At 48.6% G+C, this 20,216-nt stretch overlaps 4 protein-coding genes across 4 annotated transcripts; 3 read left to right on the top strand and 1 right to left on the bottom strand.

Annotated features, from left to right (window-relative positions):
- Positions 1-70: 70 nt before the first annotated feature.
- On the top strand, positions 71-1,290 carry C8Q69DRAFT_504548 (hypothetical protein; the record flags this gene model as incomplete). The annotated part of the gene is made up of 3 exons (XM_028632603.1): positions 71-352; positions 433-544; positions 635-1,290. 3 exons carry the CDS (start codon positions 71-73, stop codon positions 1,288-1,290), a joined length of 1,050 nt encoding a protein of 349 aa, XP_028487537.1.
- A 3,709-nt stretch (positions 1,291-4,999) lies between these two features.
- C8Q69DRAFT_152802 (hypothetical protein) lies at positions 5,000-6,362 on the top strand. The gene has a single exon (XM_028625570.1). The coding sequence runs from the start codon at positions 5,178-5,180 to the stop codon at positions 6,132-6,134; it is 957 nt and encodes a 318-aa protein (XP_028487536.1). The 5' UTR covers positions 5,000-5,177; the 3' UTR covers positions 6,135-6,362.
- Positions 6,363-11,672: 5,310 nt separating this feature from the next.
- Positions 11,673-12,563, top strand: C8Q69DRAFT_504546 (hypothetical protein; the record flags this gene model as incomplete). Its single annotated transcript, XM_028632602.1, has 2 exons — positions 11,673-11,720; positions 11,790-12,563. 2 exons carry the CDS (start codon positions 11,673-11,675, stop codon positions 12,561-12,563), a joined length of 822 nt encoding a protein of 273 aa, XP_028487535.1.
- A 4,115-nt stretch (positions 12,564-16,678) lies between these two features.
- C8Q69DRAFT_504545 (hypothetical protein) lies at positions 16,679-19,743 on the bottom strand (the record flags this gene model as incomplete). Its single annotated transcript, XM_028632601.1, has 6 exons — positions 16,679-17,502; positions 17,559-17,957; positions 18,021-18,347; positions 18,412-19,029; positions 19,088-19,553; positions 19,687-19,743. The coding sequence occupies 6 exons, from the start codon at positions 19,741-19,743 to the stop codon at positions 16,679-16,681; spliced, it is 2,691 nt and encodes an 896-aa protein (XP_028487534.1).
- Between the last annotated feature and the right edge of the window lie 473 nt (positions 19,744-20,216).

Genomic DNA, 20,216 nt, shown 5'->3' with positions numbered 1-20,216 from the left:
CTTTCCAACGGCCTTCTTTCTTCTCGACAACTTTCATACTTCTTCTCTTCTGCTTCGCCACAGAAGAACAATGGCCGACGAAATCGAAGTCGTCTGCCGCATCTGTGGCACCCCCCTGGAGGATGGCCCCTACAAGGACCATTACGAACTGTGCCCAACGCACTTCGATAGGGAGCGTTTCTCAGGGAGGCTCAAGCTTCTGAGAAGCGACCCCCCGCGCAAGAAGCGGGGGAGTCAAGCCGCGTCGGGCCCCGTTCCCAACCCCCAGCCGGTGGAGGCCGCTGGGGGAGACACCAACAACGGGGCTCCGAAGCCCGCGGAAAAACCAACGGCGCCCGCGAAGGGCAAGAAAGTAAGTACTCGATCCATTCTTTCGTCTCTGGACGTTGTCATTCTTTTCATGATTCAGTGACTGACTGTCGTTTGATGTAGGGCGTCCTTTCCTCGGCAGCCAATGACTCCGAGGGTCAAAAGCTCGGCCCGGCCTGTGGTCCCTGCAAAAGAGCCAAGATACGTTGCAAGCATCGTCTGGTACTCGACGATGGTAAGTCAATGATGTCTTTCTCCGTTAGCATTAGAAAGTTATCTCCTATCTATGAACAAGTCAGCTGATATTCTGATGTTTCCTCCACAGCGAGCAACGTCTCCCCTTCCAAGAAACGGAAGCGGGATGCAGGGTCCCAGGTCGGCGTCGCAGCTGACAAGCAAAAGGACGCCAACAACAACGACGTCTCTGTGGTGGGCGTGGAGGCCGAGGCTCCCCCACCTGCAAAGAGGGCGCGAAAGGCCCAGCAGAAGGAGGGTGGTGCCGTCTCTTCGGAGACAAAGCCCTCTCTTGACGCTGGGCCCGCAGCTGGCCCTGCCAAGAGACAGACTCGGGGCAGTTCGAAGAGGAAGCGCGAGGCCGAAGAGCCTCAAGCCGACTCAGAGGCTGCAGCCGCTGCTGGCGCGACAACCGCCACGGTCAGGGAGGAGAACAAACCTCCCGTGAAGCGTCCGAGGCGGGCACGCAAGCCAACGCAGAGTGTCGCTTTTGCCGACCCTGTCGTGCCCGCCTCGACGGTTCAGACCGTCACACCCGCCGCAGCTCCCGAGCGACGGTATCCGATCCCCTTCCCACTCGACAACCTGGAAGGGTCCGCCATGATCGCCTACCATCGCGTCCAAAGCCGGAGGTTCGAAGCTCTGGTGGAGGATGCCAACTCCAAGTGGGTGGCCGCGATGGAGGCGTTCCAAGCCGTCAAGGACCACCTTGACGGCTGGGCGGACCAGTGGGCGAGGGGTGGATAAGTTCCCCTCGTCCTACTGGTGAGAGGATACTCGTCGGGCGTCTTGTTGTCCTTCGCGAGAAAGATAGGTTTTGAATTGGGTCTGGACTGGTCTTTTTGTTTCGTGGGTTGTTTTGTGGGTTGTCTTTTGGTTTCCTCTTGCTTGCCCCCTGGGCCTGCCGCTTCGGTGAGATGGCCCAGGGTGGGCTTGTACGTTGTTTTGTTTTGTTGTCTGGTCTTGAGTTTTCTGTTGGTTTGTCTTGTCTGCGCCTGTCGTTGCCCTCTTGGGTCCGGCACCTCGGTGGTACGGGCCTGAGACGGGCACGACAGGCCGCAGTAGTTCTGCATATGTTGGCGTTGGGAGGAGGTGAGCGGTTTCTGTCTTTTCTTGCTTTTGTGATGTTGCGGTGTTCGGTTTGTCCTGTCTGTTTCTCCTGTTTTGTGATACCCAGAGTATGTTCTTGCGGAAACCGCGTGGCTGACACTCAGCCACAAATCATCAACTATCTTGCATCGTGATATTCTTTGGCGGGCTTCTTCTGCGGGTTGTTCTCATAATCTGTTTCGTTTTGTCCTGTCTGCTTCCCCTGTTTGATTATACCCAGCATATGTCCTTCTTGCGGGTTCATCAGCAAGTTCGGTACTCGGACACAAATTCCTGATTCTCTTGCATGGCGGTGTCCTTTTGCGAGCTGTTTTCACAATTGTTTCACTTGTCCTGTATAATTATTGATTGAACAGCAAATCACTTGCTTCGAAGATTCGAAACAGTATCAATGTCTCCCTGAAGCTATTCATAGGGTATCACAAGTGGCAATGAACATATCATGTGCGGAATGACAGAATATATCTCATATCTTGTGACATCAATGGAACCTTCCAATTAGATATGAAGTATCGCTGTGTAATGCCCAGACTGGAAGAGCTTAGATGGAAAGGAAAAAAATAAAACATCTGCAGGAATTGCGAGATATGCATTCGGGTCGATGTCAATGAGTTTACATCAATGCAGAGTAACTATGATGGGACGTCTGTCCGAGCCATCTCCACGTGCTTCCTGCCGTCAAGCATAGGCACACGGGGGCTCGAGAGTACAATGATGAGGAAAGAAACAAGGCGAGAGATGAAAGAAAGCAGTGAAAAGGTACGGTAAAGACAGCCTTCACCCGTCACTGAGCTTGGCCTTGATGATGTGAGATGCCTGTGATTGATACTTTGAAGCTTCCAGAAGCAGTTAGTTTTCTCTACCCTGTGTAAATCATATTTGATAATATTTGTGGGCACAAATGCACATCATAGACGGTGAAAAAGTAAGGAGCCACGATGCAGCATGATCACCTGATACTTACGCATCTACGACGATTGCAGGCAACAAGTGGTTCGAGGGTTGCGTATTATCTGGGAGATCATGATACTGCCAGCCGCAGATAATAATAATGCATCGATACAAAAGGGGTCAATGATGACAGCAGCAACGATGGCCATGGGGGTTTCTGGAGAACACGTCCGTCCGGTGGTGCCGTGGCCCTTTGATCGTCAAGACGCAGATCACGGATCGGGAGCCGCGCCACGTGATTGATGGGGACGGTCTCCGCTGTCCAGGTGAAACGAGCAGCGTTGGGGGCGGTATGATCCGCTGGAGTAGTAGTTGGAGAAATTGGAGAAGTTGGAGTATGGTAGATACTCCGTACTCTATGCATTATTATTATTTCTCTCAAAGACTGAGAACGAACTGTTCTCCTGTCGATGAGTGGAATCGACCACCGACTACAGAATTGACATCTGTGGGTGCCACAGTGGCACAGCCCTCGGGCGGCTGACGGACGACTGTACGGTAGAATGCGGAGAACTGCAGTAACATCGTGGAATTTGATGATAAGTATGATAATATAACTCTATAACTCCGTTCGCCCGTCGCCAAAAGCCCTATTTGGCGTCAAACTGCGGGCCGTGTCGTGCATCGGCATCGGACAGTTCTCTTTTTCTTCTTCGCATTATTATTCTTATTTATTATTATTTTGAATCTGACCTGATTCTGGACGAATAATAGCAATAAAAAGGCCCGGGCGGAAACTGCCGCAGCCCTCAGCCGCTAAACTGGCACTAACCGCGGCTTCCTTCTCCTCTTCCCGTTTCCGCGGAGACCGCCTTCCGTCTTTGGCAGTAGCCTTAATCCCCGAGCGTCCCCGCCAAGTCGCCGATTAACTACTAGAGTTTCCTGAGGCATGTCGCTTTATATAACTAACTCTCGTGGATGCAAGTAGTTATGGAGTACGCACGCAAGCTTCGTCCTCAGACTGGGGAAGTCCGAAGAGGAGAGAGAATAATGGGTTGGAAGTTGGAGCAGCATCGGCTACTGTCATCCTGACGGGACCCTTCGGATGTGTTCTCGCCATGGCTTAGCTAAATAATATCCAGACCGTTTTCCAGAAGCTTTGAGGTTCAACGAGTCGGGTATTGTCCGTCCTCTGCCGGTTCACTCAACTGCCGGATTTTCAATCCTGCTCCCAACAGCCCTATGGATTCTTATAACTCTAAAGCTGAGATGAAAGAGAACTAGGGACACTGTCAGTGTATGGAGTTAATAGTTTCATTACTCTGTAGACATTATTTGATATTATTATTATCTACTAACTGACTATTGTTCTTATTCTTGAGACTCTTGCCTGGCGGGGCACGGGGCCTGGCACCGGCCACCAGATTTTCCGTCCAGATAATAATCTCTGCAGATGAGATTTGAGAGAAGTCCCAGCACGATCCGAGCGCCGCCATGTCCGATTCTCTCGTTTTGAGGATGACTGTGATCGTTGCGGTCCAACCGCAGCATATGCGCATGCTGCACGGGGCAAAACTGCATGCTCTGTGGCTCTCACTCACCGCCGCTTTCAGGAATCATGATGTTGTAGTTAAGCAGTGATGCTGCAGGATCAGAAGTACGATTCCGGGCAGCAAGCACACGTAGAGGGTCAGTCTCGAGATAGGTAACTAACACTGGGACCGTTGGTCGTTGAACGCGCTGTGCGTTAGTCTGACAGGGGGGAGGCGTTTAGTATTGTTCTACGGGACCTCGAGAAAGAATTCGAGTGGTCGCTCACATTCTGCCTCGATATTATCCTCCCACCGTGGTATATGAATAGACAGAGAGACAGACAGACGAACAGACAGACGAACAGACAAAGAGAGACAGAGAAAAGACAGCGACAAGATGATTACTTGGTCATCGACGAGCGAGGAATTAATTAAATGGGATAGACAGTTCCAGTAACAGACATTATTACCATCTTACGGTACCACCTTACCACGTTACGTTAGCCCCTGTTACACCCGGCGGGCAGCGTCCGTGACGGTAAAAACGGTAATCTTACCGCCGACCTCGCCCTGCCGTCTTCCCCCCCTCTCTCTGCCCTCTCTACGGTTCTGTCGGCCTGGCCGGCCAAGTAGACTAAGTACCTGCTGCTGCCCATACCAACCGACATCTTTCTCTTCTTCCCCCCCCGTCGTCTTTCTTCTCTCCCCATCGATCTGATCCCACGTTCCGATTCTACCTTCTGCATTATTTATCCTCTTCCATTCTTCCCATCCTCTGCACAGAAGACGAGGGAGACAAGTCCAATCCCACTGCTTCACTGTCTGTGGTTGGCCCGGATCGCCTTTGGAGCTGTCCTCCCTTTCTCTTGCCGCGGCTCGAGTGGTGCCAGGCTATGTAGAGATCCGCCGTCCATCACTTGGTTTCGACTCACTCTCTCCCCTCTCTCTTCGCGATCTGCCTGCAATTCCACCATAGCCTGCAAATCGGTCTGGAATCCGTGGGATTTAACGATTTTACGACCGTACGAACGTAAAGAGATACATCTCCTTTGCAACCTTCCCATCCGCTATCGAACGAAACCTTAAGCGCGGCCACCAGCCATGGCCGCCCGTTCGATGGATGCGCTGCAAAGCTTCGCCTACCTTAGTGAAAACCTACCGTCATGGATCACCCGAGTCTCCGACCTGGCGACGTATACGGCCGCCAAACACGCCGAATTCTCCGCAGAGTACAAGAAACTCACGCATGTCAAGCCGCGCCGGCGCAAGAACAGTTCACTTCACTCGCTTCGCCCCGATGACACGAATCCTCCCGAGGACGCGTCCGCCGCAAACCCTCGAAAGAGACGGACAGATGACGAGCCGTCAGTTCGATCGGGCGACGATGCTCCTCCGATCATTCGGACGCGCCATATGGTCGTCGTCCACTACGACGGCCACGCACAGAAGGAAATGGAACAGGTGGTGCGGGATATCGGCTCCGCGAGGAATAACATCCGCAGAGGCAAAATGTCGCAGATGGTCAGGCCGGGCGGCTTTGCTATGAGTATGTTTTCCAAATTGAGTGACCCGTCGACCACCACCTTCGGCCAGATCAACGCAGCCCAGACGGCATCCGAACTCGCGGCTGCTGTTGGCCCAAGGCGCAACACCAAGAAAGAATCCCCCTTTGATTTTGCCGACAAGCAGCTGGAGCTGGCACAGAGCATGTGCGAGTCAGGTGCCCACCAATTCCTTCGCTGCGGAGACTGCTCCGCTGAACTGCAGGGCGTCCAGGAGAAGTTCCAAATCTTGTTGGAGATGGCCACGGCCGAGGTTGAACGCTTGAAGGAGGAGAAGAGGTTGCAGGAACAGAATAAGACAGAAGAGGAAGAAGAGGAGGATCCGAATCACGAGTCAGCAAAAGACAAGCCCACCGGTGTGACTGCCCTAGCGGCGGAGAATGGCAAGCCACCGGCGCCGGGCTCGACAGCCATCGAAGTTGATGATAATGCTTCTGCGGAATCCATATCTATCGACTTGGCCGCGTTCCGCTCCGCCTCCCGATTCCGGATGTGATCCGAACGAACTGAATCTTCGTATTCGTCTAGCGTGCCCTGGCCTTCGGTTACATTCAATTTCCCCATGGGCAGTGGGCATTTGATCCTTAGCGTCTCGTTTGCTGGAACTCGTGACAGGAAAAAAGCAGCCTTTGCATAGCCTCTCATTCCGTGAACCTCCTTTCTAGCGTGATACCTATCTTCTGTGATACCTAATTCTGTCATTTCCTTTACTATATTTTTCTTTTTTTTTTTTCTTATTGTCGGGCAGACAATAACCGCTCATTTTGACGCGTTGTCATCCAAGGCACATAAAGGAAACCTTGGACATGCAGATATTATTTCTTGGATCTCTTTTTCGCATTGAGTTTGGTCCGTATCGGTCCGCATGGGGGCGTTGGCTGATTATTTTGCACATGCCTCATGCTCGTATCTACGTTTGATGTGGAGTTTTCTTTGCATGATGGCTACTATTGATGATAGTCAAGTCAAGTTTTGGCGGTAAAGCGCAATCAATCTCCCGCTACATAATGAAAATTCTCTTGCTCTTGCATATAGTCGTGGAAGTCGCCCTGATTCGCTTTTCCGCCACATGCTCGAAGGGATTCTGTGGAACTTGTGGTTCTGCTCCGCTCGTGGGGTTTGGCTATGCCAGATCTGCCTACCGCCTAATGTGCCCCTGGACTTTTTTCCAGCAGTATTATTACTAGTTACTACCTGATTCTAGATGGAACATTCAATCATGACCAGATGGATACCTACCTTCATCTTCGCCATATCTTCTCCTAAATAACCCCGCCTGTCACAGCCGACGGGTGATAGAGTGGCACAGGCCGATCACCAATGGATTCTTCCTCTCACTCTCGGCCACGAAGCGCCGGCCAGGGCACTAATGCTGAGATCCGTTTCGGGTAACTGACAGAACTGTTCAAGTTACAACACCACCGCAGAGTCGCAGACTGTAAAGATCTGTTTTTAAAACTTTCCACAGGCAGAGAGCATCAGGCGACCGCGCCGTTGACCACACTTTTCGAGGAGAATACATGTCTTTTCGGAAAGCCTGGTCATTGATGAGATTTCCGGGTGCAGACGGTGCTATCAAGAAATGTCTTAGGTGGCCGATTGAATTGCCGCCGACAGGGAAGGTGATCCTGTGAGAGAACAATTTGGCTGAAGAGGCCGGACCCTTGTCGGTCGGTTGCCCAATTTTTGGTCACTACTCTAATTGTTCGTCACCGGCAAATGTCTAGGGCAAAAAGCGTCGAGCTGCAGACCCAACTGGTCCAGAACTGCTGCGGCAAGTTCACTGCTGTGCCAGCAGCCAGCGACGTTGCAACTAGTGGATTAGACTAGAGGTTGGTATCGCTTTGCGCGTTCACCTCCAGGCTCCATCATATATATCCGCATCAGGCGCGCTCCCCCAATATCTATGGACGGCCCGATGACGGCTCCGCATCCGCATTCGAAAAGTAAATATTTCGTCGCCCATTTACTGGTCGATCACCAAAGCCAAAAGCTCTTTCTGTGAGCCAACCAAGACATTCCCGCGCGGGAGCTAAGAAATGTCTCTTGCAGTATCAACCCAAATTTTTAAGCCTCGCAATTCTAGTTGTCACTATTGTATTGTTGTCGTTGTTGGGTCAAGAATATGCTCCCCCCCCCTAATTTTCTACTCTATAATACGTAGCGCCACAATCGATGACGATGTAAAGTACGAACGTAACTGTATGTTACGAACAAGACACCAATTCATCTCTCCACTTGAGCACTGATACATCGATACATCGATAATCGAACAATTAAGTCTCCGTCAATGGGGGGACATCGGAAGGATCGTTCTACCGACCGATGCAAAGCCGGGTTCACGCCGCGAGCACGGTCCAGAGTTGTTACCAGATCAGACTAGCTGATTGACCGCCAGGACACATCATGGCAGTTGCTCCATCGACAGGGCCGAATTCAGAGCAATCCGACATAGGGCTGGGACGGACATTGGACATATGTCGCCGAGGTTCCGATGTTAAGACAGCATTTGCTGTTTTAGGGGTACAACGTACACCCCGTACGCGCGATCGAAACAGTATCATGGGGAAATCATCGCCCAATGTGTTCCTATTTTCGATGATTGCGTGTCACACCCCCTTTCTCCAACGAGGAGACATGCGGAGAGAAAGAAATCGAGAGAAAGAGAGAGAGGTACAGTGAAACAACAATGAAAGGGAGAGAGAGACGAGCATGCCAGTGCTTGTTTCGAAGGGATCGACACCTGCTACCTATGTAGAGTATTTCCGGCTCCAACAAACTTACACACATATACACATACACACACACCATAATAATCGGTGGTCTTGATTGCCTTTTGGGAGACTACGCCACTTACGCGCAGCTGTCAGCAGCGTTATCTGTCAGTGAATATGACAGCAAGAGGGGAATATGCAACGCTCAGTTGCATCGGTTGGTGCATTTCATATGATTCGCTGGGGATAGTTAGTCTCTGTGGGAGTGATCCATTAGTGATTACATTACGTCCTACTTATGTTTCTACCCCGTCAGGATGGGGGAGAGTTCTCTTGCATATGGTATGGGAATAATATACTTACTTACTCCCTCGTGTCCCGGTCCTGATTTTGAGATTATCGCTCTTTGTCTACAGTTACGTATCACTCTGCAGGTATCCCGGTTAAGTAAATCCTCTCGGCCGGTAAGTTCGAGTCTGCATGATGCTTTTTATGAGATATCTAAATACTCGATCACACACTCCTTCGGTTAACGAGGCCATCCCTACAGTAATGCGACTTTTCTCATGGGCAAGGCGAAGCGGCCACCTAGGTGGCCTGTGTGTGTCTCTTAGACACACGTGATGACCATGGTGGATTTGGCACAGAGTATTATTTAGTTAACGAAAATACTTCGCAATAAGTAATACTCGACCTACCTACAGCACCAGAACACCTCTAACAAAATCCAAAAACCAAACAACACAAGATAGATACACTACGGCATTTGTCCTCCTTCTTGAAGAATCCCAGCAGGAAAAAAAAATCATTCACAAACAAACCCTGCATCCCATCACATCACATGCCATGCATGATCTTCAGCATCGGTCTTACTCGGTGTGATCTCCGCCCATTCCCGCTAAGATCTAGGATTTGCACCAAACTCCAAGGAACAGCAACAGTCTAGAACCTCCGCTTCCTCTCTCGGGAGGGGGTGGCTGCGACTAGATATACTACATATTATTATTATTATTATTAGTAGTATTAGTATTACATACTAACTACTACAGTATTCGATTTACCCACGAGCCTCCAGCCTCACAAATAAAAAAAAAACCAGACTAATAATGGCTCTCGATAGTTGTTGTTGGTAGAAGGATAAAATAAGCGGGCCAGGGGCACCGGAATACTTGTCGCTAAAAAGCCCTAAAAAAGAAAATGCTACTTTAAGCCTGGAACTAACTGCCCTGGCTTGCTGTGAGTAAACAAGGACAATGCGCATCGACGTCTGTGCGCGTACGAAAGGGAATTAAATTAGGTTTCGGCCCGCCGGATGTCTGTCATACTTTACTATTAGTATTTGGAATTCTATTCTATGCCTTGGTCAGTTTACTTTCGCTTCGGCTGTTGTTTGTTTTGCTCTTCTTTTGACGACGGTGAAGGGATGTCGATTTGGGTCTTTACTAGCAAGCAGGTGTGAACTACTAGGTTGGAGTTTCAGGGTCGGTTCTAGTCTAGATGTTGAGTCTTTTTTTGCATAGAAATAAGTAGTTACCCCAAGGTTTTCTTTCGAGGTGTGGCCGATGGATGCCTTGATTTTGAATAATCATGTAATAGATTGCTGCATCTTAGATGTCATTATTATCTAACTTCGCCACTTCACGGGTTCATGTGATAGAAGAATTGGACAAACTGAACTCGGATAACTGAGAATGGTAATTAGTGTTCAAGACGTTAGGTACCAATCTGTAGCCCGATTGAAGAACTATTTCACTCGCTGCATAGGTATCTATCTTCTAATCTCACTACTATCTTAGAAGGCAAATCTCTAGCGACAGAATCATGTTTAATTAAATGAAGCAGCTTTTTTGAATAGAGATATGAGGAGGTCTTGTGGTTATAGAGACTCGCGGGGCCATGCACATCCTCATCTGCCACTCGCCGTATTTCGTTCCAACCAGAGGACCAGCTAGACGAGAGAGACCGTTCGCAACGAGATTAGCGACATTCGAAGGGCACAGGCTGGTCGTCAAGCCAGACATTGTGAGTTTCTGTATAGGATCTAGGTTTAGTGGTGTTAATGTCAAGGAAACGTTCTGGGTGATGTTGTATAGTTAGTTTACTACCTAAGCGATGAGGAAGTCTAATTCCGCGTTATGCGAAGATTTTCGTTGGCTTATTCCGTCGACCACATATATATGCCATTTATTCCCTTCCTCATTGACTTCGATGTTCTCATTAAAAAGAAGATGCTATCTGGACCTATAGGTTCGAAGATGATGGAGACCAAGGGAGGGAGGCCTTCGAGGACAGGAGTCATTCATAAATCTACTACGGTGGGGACAGATATTCGAATATTCGAAGGACTGCGATACAAATTATATATTCAGTGTCTGATGAGAGACATATGCTGAAGTTGCTACCGCACGGCGTCCTGTCTGGATAGAAGTGCTTTCTTTTATTCTGCACTGTGCGGAAGTCGCCGCGGGTTTAACACGACTGAACAACCCAGCAGGTAAAGGGTCAGCACCCTAACAACGTTCACTTAACACAAATCTGAACAGCGTGATTACTTCTTTAATGAAATTTTACTCTCTCGCACTGTGACCTTTTCATTTGATACAGCTCTTTGTTTTTATCCTCTATATTATGACTTAGTATCAGTTCACTCATCGTCTGTGCTAGTCGTTATTTTCCTTCGTCGTCCACTTTTACAGGTCGCTTGACAGCTTCTATCTATTTTATACGGACTGAAGACCTAGGAGGGACTTCCAGATAAGACAAGGCAAGTTCTCGCTCAGAATAACCCCTCCCGATGCTACTCGACTTGCTTCCCTGAGCTCTTTGATTTTTGGATACAGTCAACGATGAACGAGTCGTGTTTCAATACTTTTATCAGAAATTCCGAGTCTGCTGGACGTGACGGTGGACCATTTGATGGACGCCAGCCTGGGTTACTCTGTGCTCGTATGCGTGTTTCCTGCACATAAGATGAGTGCATCAAATCTCGGCCATGTCCGCGGTTTCTTCTTACTGTAAGTTTCGACATCTCCATCACGAAAAGGCAATGGGGGGATTAGTTTCTGACTCTGATGGATCTCAATTCAGGTCTTTACTCCATGGCAGCTGAGAGCAGTCAGGACCCTGTGTCCCCTTCGTCCGGACGTACAAACATCTTTTGGATATATATCAAAGAGCAGGACTAGATGCAATACAGGAGATGAGGGCTCGAGATACAAATAGAGATAGACAGCTAACGATCCCAATGCTCTTTGCTTCATATAGGCTACAGTCAGGCAGACGATCAGATATATTGAAGGCTGGGGATAATCTGCGCGATAATGATGGATGAGATTGATCTCTTGCTTTGTCTCGATGTGGAAAAATGCGTAAGTACGCTGTTCCTAGGTGCCATGGAATTGTTGTTTTTTTCTAATGGAAAATTGACAACTAAATAGGCCGCCTTATACCGCCGTCAGAAGATTGCCTCCCTTAAGAACAAGAGCCAGGAATCTGTACTTCCAGAGCCTACTATAACGATGGACAAGCCTCGAGCGCGCAGAAGGGACTACGAAAACGAAGATATGGCCGAAAAAGACTCTTTCCTGATGCCTCCTCCTAGAAAGAAGGCCAGACTCACCTGTGACCCAGTCAAGAGCAATGGTGATATCCATCTGCCGTCGAAAGCAGATGGAGAAAAGCAAGAAGAACCGTGTTCTCCAGGCAACACAATCGATGATCAGCCAATGGAATCGCCTACGCTCCTTCAGCAATCATCACCCACTGATCAAACCTTTCTTATTTCGATTTACGATAGTGGTTTTATGAGATTTGGAGGCTTCACCTCTCCTCTGAAATCCTTCTCGGACTTTCAGATTTACGAAGATCCTTTCGACTACGACATCTACGGATCGCAGCCTGACCCGAGATGGTACCCTGATGCTGGCGAGGACAAGGAAAATATGAGCGAAGGGGCACTAGAGGATGAGGAAGCTGATACTGAAATGGAGGACGCAGCCGAGATAGAGGAAGTTCCACATTCTACCCGGGGAAGTAGGATGGTGCTCCGTGAACGCACCACCATCCAAGAGCATCTTCTGGCAATTCAGGATATGGAGATTGACGAAGAGCCTGTCTTGCCAGAGCCAGTCTTGCCAGTCGTCCATATCGCCATAGATGCTTTGACGCATCTTGCTGAACAGCAGGCACATCATGTCGGTTCCTTGGCTTGATTGGCCAGTCAGTTCTCAACTGGAGTAGGTGGTATCTGTTCACTATTATGTATGATCTTAAGAAAATATCTTTGGGATGGCGTGCGAGTTCAGGCAGTGTGGGCGGAAAAATGTGATACCAAGGGAGGTTTTGTCGATTTTACCAAAGGAGCTTTTCAACTGAAAGTTACGAGCACAAAATGAGGAGCGTCGCATTTCAAAAGTAGGGAGCTAATCATATCCCTGAGACTGAGTGTACTCAATTGCTTGCTATCCTAGATTCACCATCTAGTATTAATGGCTAAGTGTGAATTCCTCTGGGTATATTCAACCCACTTCAGAATGGTCTAGGACCTGGGGAACGTCTTCTGCGATTGCTTTTTCCTCCTTCTATAGTTACTACTTCCTACCAATCAGTCCACAAGCACAAGTATACCTCGTCGAGTATTCCTATAACTATCCCTCATCCAGCTTATCAACATAACCTAGTCTGTTAGCCATAGCGATTTATGGTGACAGCACATCTGAACAGATGATTAATAGTTTCTCTCTCTCTCTTCAGTAAGAGCAGCGGGTTATATACCGACCTCCCGTCTGCATTTATTCAAGAAGAGGCAGAGGCCAGGACTTATAACCATGAACCTCATAGTACTAGAAGTCTCACGCTAAAAGGGTTCCATTGTCTACCAACTAACGGCAAGCGAGTCCTGGCTGAACGTATAACTATGTTTGATGATGTTCGGCCACACTCCGCGCTCTGTGCAGTCACCTTGTGACGAGGCATTCATTCTCCTCCCAAGTAAGCTCAGTCGATTCTCCTTATTCACATATTCCCTGCTTCACTTAGTTTGTGAATTAACCTTACCATTTTCTTGAGGATCTTTCAGTCTGTCCCCTAATTGTTCAATTTCGATGATGCCAGGTCGTGCTAAGGTCCATATTTTCGTTGATCTCACCGATGAGGTAGCGCTCCATGACATGAAAGTGCTAGGAGAGAGGACATAGGGGCTCCACAGCAATAATAGGACAGGTAGGTGCGAAAGTTTTTATAAATAAGGCCCTGCCCCGCCGCCGTTAAGATCTCTAAGTTCACTTTATTATCGGAAGAGCAACAGTAAGTAAGTATCTATCCCTCATATCGCTAATACTAGCTAATTAGGTAACATTAACAAATAGCAAAAAAGAGTCGCACAGTGCAAATATACTTTAACTATAATTTTTATAGTGCTTATAAGTATAACACTCTTGTTACTACTGCGGCCAAAGTGGCCATATGTAACTAATGACCCCTCAGAATCGGAACAGCTAGGTTTATCCTAGCTAACGTAAGTATATATCTCTTATATATCTTGTATCGAAATTATACTGACTGGAAAGAGGAGGTAATTATAGAGGTCTTGAATCCTCTTAACCAGAATTGTATAACTATCATAGAGGATATCACTGGAGAGAGCGACTCGACATACCATTCTTGCAAATACATAAAGAGCACGAAGACTAGAACATTTTCGAGTTGTCTATTGAAAATCCCGCGGGAAAACCTAAGCTCTCCAGTGTCCTCCAATGTCTTTGCTACTTTCGCCTAGGCCAAACAAACTCTGGATGGAAAGCTTGCTCAATATCAAGCACTTCATCCTAGGATGATACCGCAGACTTCTTGAGAATCTTTTTCGAACACTTACAACTGCATGGACAAGTCAACTTATCAGATGACGTGGAGCAGCGTTTTGTTAATATAATGAAGAACCACGGCCTGCGCTAGCTTATGGTGGCACCATACCCGCTATAATAACTCTATCTCCTCGGCTTGGCATAGAAGATTCTACTGAAGATTTGCTCTTTGAAGATATCCACATTGCTAGCAAAGACGATTAATACCGATTATGCGATCACCATTTGGCAAGGGATTCAGAGTAGTCTGTTTCTTCTGGTGACCGACGCAGGGACCTCAATACTTAGGGCCCTGGGTGAGCGTTAGTTGACCCATTTGATCTGTCGTCTCAAGCAGTCTATAGAGCACGACGTACTGTGCCTAGTCCTTGAGCCTATTGTTGTACCATCATTCAGCCCTGTTATGACCCCGTCGTTTATTGGTCTGCCCAGAGTTCAGCCCTAAAATATTAATAATTTCCCCCTTACAATATGTTACAGTCTGCAAGAGATCCTAAATTTCCCCTCTATCTTGGAGTTTAGCGGGGATTAGTTAGTCCTATCTCTGTTAGCTAAGCGCTTTCCTCTGTTACTTGCTTGCACAAGGGCATCACTTAGGGCGCGCCTTCCACTTTGAACAGGTTCCTCACCCTTCCCTAAAGGGATACGAGTAGGTCTTTGGAAGATTGTGCTAAGGACTCTGCTTGGACAAGCCTATTCTCTAAGAGAGGAAGAGTCTTTTGAGTCATCCAACAACCCGACTACCTCTAAGGATGGTCCCCCATCGCTTGCTCGAACAGAAATACCCTACAAAGCAAAAAAAAAAAAAAAAAAAAAAAAAAAAAAAAAAAAAAAAAAAGATAAAGGATAACGGCGTTGTTATGGGATATCGGGAGTTTAAGCCTCTATAGGTCCTTTTCAGGAGGCATTGACCAGTCGGCTTCTAAGTGGCTCAAGAAGTACTGTACAAGTGGGGAATGGAAGATAGCCACTGAGTCTACTAGCATCAATCCCAAGCTGTTTTTCGAGGGGCTTGAAATTGTCTTCTGGTATCCCTGAACTGCCTGAGGAAGAAAAGTCTAAGATTATTTGGGGTTCTACCCAATGCGCCCATATCATACCATATTCGATAGCTCCACAGGGTAAGGAGGGAAAATAATTGACTGGCGAGGCAGCAGCTTGGGCTGAAGGGACTATAGGGATCACTGAACTATTTGAGCGAGCAACCGATGATTCATCGAGCAATTTACAGCGACTCCCAGAACTAAGGATGTGGCGTGATCTCACAGTGAAGTCTCACGGCTTCACCAACGCGAAACCGAGTCGTTAACTCATTACTACCAAAGAGCTAAGAACCTGCTTCAGAGGGTAGGTGCAAAGGACAGATCGGGAAGCTCTCAGTTACCCCCCACCGAGTCCGCAACGCTGGACCATGTAATCGACTCGTGGATCAGATATAGAGGTGTATGGAGTTCAGATTACGACCAAGAAGGTCAAATGGGAGGCAAATAAGGCCAGTAAAGGATCTCAAGCTAAGTCTATCAATCAGATGAAAGCTCTGCAAGTCTGGCTCCTCTGTAACCGAAGAGCAGTTCCTTACCTTCGTGGTTCTTTGGCCAAAACAAAAAGAGCTATCCTTAGCTTTACATTTTTTTTTCTGAGTGACTGCCGGTCTCAATCATAGGCACGCCTATATCAGGGTGTCTTCGTCTATTCTTTCTCCTTCTCCTCTTCTTCCAGCTTGTCCTCGCCTGGAGAGCCTTGCGTGCGGAAAGAACTCACGTCCCAGCACCAGGTAAACGCCATCCTCGTACAGTCCAGAGGAGAGCTCGTCCTTCCGCAGTGATTGCACTGTGCCGCTGAACGCGGCCCTTTCGAGGGTTGCTGCGTCCTAGCTGAGTTCTTTCGTGGGTCTTGTGCGAATTGTGTCTGGTCACAAAAGACGGATAATAGCAATCTACGGCTACCCGAGGTAAGATTCTACATCTGAAATCATGATGTCATGGTCATTGCTAAGTAACGCTAATGCCAGAGTAAATTGAAGCCGGAAGACATGATGCTGTTCGGCCCTGCCCAGAAGGATGGGGTGCTTTTACATTAAAAGTACAAAGGCAACATGAAACCACAAATTATGGAATAAGGATATGCTTAGTTAGAAGTTTTGGATACTGTCGCTATTGCAAATTATAGACCGTAGAGAGCAGATTCATCAAACAAAAAATCGTTACTCTACTTTAGCATATAGAGAGTTCCAAGTTCATAGAGATGTTCAACATTGACAAAAATGATAATAGGGAATTAGGTAATCCATAATGGTGGGAAGATGGGGGTCAGATGGGTATCAGTTCGGTGGAGAGCCGCCAGAGGGGTAATTAGAAATAAAAATACAAGGAGCATGACTCCAATGGGGTCCATATGTTGTGATCCAAGACAAGAGACATGACCCTGTTTCGGTGATAACGAGGCCCGGTCTAAAGACCATCCAACTAGTAGTAGATCTTCTCCTCGTAGATAGGCGGTCTGCCTGACTCGGAGTTCCAGTGGACCTTGTTCTTCTCGTCCAGCCAGGAATCCTCATCAGTGATGGGGATTACCTTCAGCGAATGCTTGACTTCCTGCCTGCTGACACCAGCTGGGTCACGAGGAATCCAGAGAAGAGGAGCCTGCGAAGTAATCGCGGGGTGGAAGTATGCATCACGTTCAACTTCTGGAGGATACTGGATGCTGTCCAGGGTATTGGGCACAAGACGGCGCATAGTGGCGTAGTCTGTGTACTTATCTGGGCGGAGGAACTTTGCAAGGATGCTAGGCTTCTTGTGGGGGGCCGGGAGAGCAGTGTTGTGCAAACCCTTCTCCACCGAGTCCACCTTGTCAGGATAGTCACCGTCCGGAACAGAGCTGGTAGGGTCACTGCTGTTGGTCTGGCCCAGCTTGCTGCGCTCCAACTCGAGGAGGCCCTGCTCTTCAGCTTCCAAATTCTTGGGAAGATAGTTGATCAGGGGCTCCAAGGCACTGTTCAGAGACAGGTGGTAAAGGATAAGGAAGATAAGGAAGATGATCTCCAAGACCAGCGGTCCAACAGCCATCCGGTCGGAACCAGTACCAATGGCGAACAGACCGATGAGGCAGACAACGAGGAGGTAGCATCCGGTCGTAGTTTGTTGCAGAGCCCGAGGATAAACCTTGCCCTGAGTGTCAATTTCCGCATTGGAGACGTAGAGCAAGTTGTATCGATAGGCAAAGTAGAACAGATAGAGACCAATGGTAGCGAAACCCAGGACCAACGGGGCGATGCAGGAGTACGTGATGGCTAAAGGTCGATAGATTAGTCAAGGATTCTCTGAATTATGAAGCAATGTGACTCACCAATGACCGTCAACAGTGTGAAAACAGGGAAAACGGTTCCCCAGCCAAGGCCAGACAGGGTTGCCCAGCGCTTATACATTTTCCGAGGAGAGTTATCCAGGACCTTGCCGAGGACTTTGGACAGGATCAGACCGACAATCTGAAGGAGAGCACCAGAGCTGAAGGACAATCCCTGAAGGATGATATAAGAGATGTAGAAGTTAGACGAAAGAGGGATGTTCTGGGCTAGCAGTGACGCGGCCGAAGTAGGGTTTTCGATGATCTTAGTAGTCACACTAGTCGCAGCAGAGGCGAGGGTGACCACAAGGAAAACCTGGACGACTTGGAAGCAGAAGTAGAAGTTCTGAGTCCTCAATTCTACAGCAGCCAAGCTAGGACAGCCTCCCAATTTGGCCATCACTAGAATGTTCAAAACACCATCAGCTACTACTCATCAGAATTATGACCGTGGAGTACACTTACATCGCAGAATGATAGGTACCAAAGCCATCAGAACAGCCATGATAACGGTTGGCAGAAGACCAGTGATGACACCCAGAATGACTTTCGGTACGTGATTGATGAACTTGAGGAAGGGGACCTTGTTCGTGAGGAAGTTGATGTTGGAGATAGCTCCTGCGACTGCAGTGGGAATAGCCCAGAAAATAACCATGGCAGTCACAAAGGCAATGGTTGCAGCATATCGAATGACAAGTTCCCACCATTTGATGCGCAAATTCGACCAGATAATCTGAGTCGGGTCAAGACCAATGTAACGCGGTGCCATGTGGAGAGGAAGATTGTGTGCGACTGCAAGGAGGATTAGTAAATCGTGAACTCCAGTGCTGTATAAGTGCTTAAAAAGAGGACATACCGGACTGGAACGCAGACTGGGCATCCGTCTGCGTGTAGAACTCGACGAAAACAGACGAGACCAACTTGGCATCACCTGCACGGTGACGAGCTTGGAGTTCCTCGATCTCGGGGGTTAGACGCTCAATCTCAGATCTAGCCCAGTTGATGGTGTCGACCTTCTTGCCAATGAGGAACTTGAGTCTGTGAGTCGGTCTCTTGTTTGCCTTGACCCAACGGGCGGCGACAGAACCTGATTCAGCATCCCGGTCATCCTCAACCGTATTGTCCAGATGTGCCATTTCCTCTTCGGCGGGCTGGCCCTTCATAGACTTTTGTCGTTCCTTGTTCGCCATCTTAATCAAGCTGATTTCGGCGGCCTCAAGCTTCATCGCAGCCTTTTCTCTCTCTTGGACCTTTTCATCCAGCTTCTTGACGTCGGTAGCTACCCAGACGTTTTGGACCCTGTCGTCGCCAAACATTCGGCGTATCTTCGCCTCGCTAAGATACTCCTGAGGAACAGAAGTGAACAGGACAGTCCGAGACGAGATGCGGTTTGCGTATGGAGGCGAAAGGGCGTAAGCCTGGCGGACGTTGATATAGTAGATGCTCTCGCGAGTGATCGTGAAAAATATGTATCCTATGTTGCAGCTTTGTTATAATGCGATTGGTGTTCTCTCCTGTCAATTGCAACTTACCGACGAAGATCCAGGAAATAAAGCAATGTGCGTAGTATCGGCCAAAGGTGTTCGACACGTTCGAGATGCTCAAAATATCCAACTGCTGCTTGCCTCCACCGCCGGTGGCATTGACCGAAAAGAGCACTGGCCAGGTAACCAAGCAACCGACGAAGCAGATGATCGAGACAATCTTGAGATAGCGGAGCAAGAAGTACGCATCCATTGAGTGATGCTGCAGAACATAGGTATCGGGGAGCCGGTACATGTCCTTGATCCAGCCAATCAAGCCAGTCGAGGAGGGCGGAGTGAGCTCGAATTGCCGCAAGGTTCCCAAGTAGGTACGCGGCATATAAGTCCTCTTCTCGCGGCGACGCAGCAGGACGAAGAGGAGGACCATGGCACCCGAGATAACCAAGTTGACCACCAACGTGGACACAAGACCAGAAGCCGAATTCGAAGTATTCTGAGTACTGTCGCTGTCACTCTGTCCTGGGGTCAGCGCGCCTGCACCATCGCGAATGCGACGCCTTGAGCCATGAGATTTGGTGATCTCGTCAACTTCGCCGCGCCGCCACCCAGAAGCCTCTCTTCTGGATGCGAAGGATTGCACGACTTACCTGGCGCCTGAAGAGGCCATAATGAATGGGCACTATGCCCTCGTCGTATGCCTCCATCTTGGAAGCTCGAATCCGAAGAGGCTCCTCCGATCGCAACTGGTGTTGTTATACTCACAGCTACACGCGGGGATACCACCACTGTCACAAAGCCGACTGGCAGGAAAAGAAGGAAGAGAGGGAGGGAATCGAGCAGACAATAACATCAAAGAAAAAAAAAGAAAAAAAAAAAAAAACAAGAATAAGATAGGGAAGCAAAAGACCTAAAAGGGAGCGTGGAGGGGCAAGCTGAAAGTGGTGGACACGGCTTGCCAAAGGTTATGGGACCAGTTCTTGTTGATGATCGTCCAGCCCAGAGAAAGCATATTTTGCAGGGCGGGCTCCTTATGAACTCAATCGCACATACCAACGCCAGGGAGGATCAACCACCGGGAAATGATATCAAACTCATTGACGCTACTCCGCTAGACGCTTCCCCCACACGACCAATGTGGCAACCGACTACGAGGTTGACTGGCCAGCAATGCTGTGAT

Source organism: Paecilomyces variotii, assembly GCF_004022145.1.
Source record: "Paecilomyces variotii strain CBS 101075 chromosome Unknown C8Q69scaffold_2, whole genome shotgun sequence".
In the NCBI taxonomy this organism is placed as follows: Eukaryota; Fungi; Ascomycota; class Eurotiomycetes; order Eurotiales; family Thermoascaceae; genus Paecilomyces; species Paecilomyces variotii.
The sequence above is the reverse complement of the archived record's forward strand: the minus strand, read 5'-3'. Positions and strand labels throughout refer to the sequence as shown.

Bases quoted from the DNA above. Each gene is read 5' to 3' on its own strand.
- C8Q69DRAFT_152802 (XM_028625570.1), top strand. From the start codon at position 5,178: ATGGCCGCCCGTTCGATGGATGCGCTGCAAAGCTTCGCCTACCTTAGT.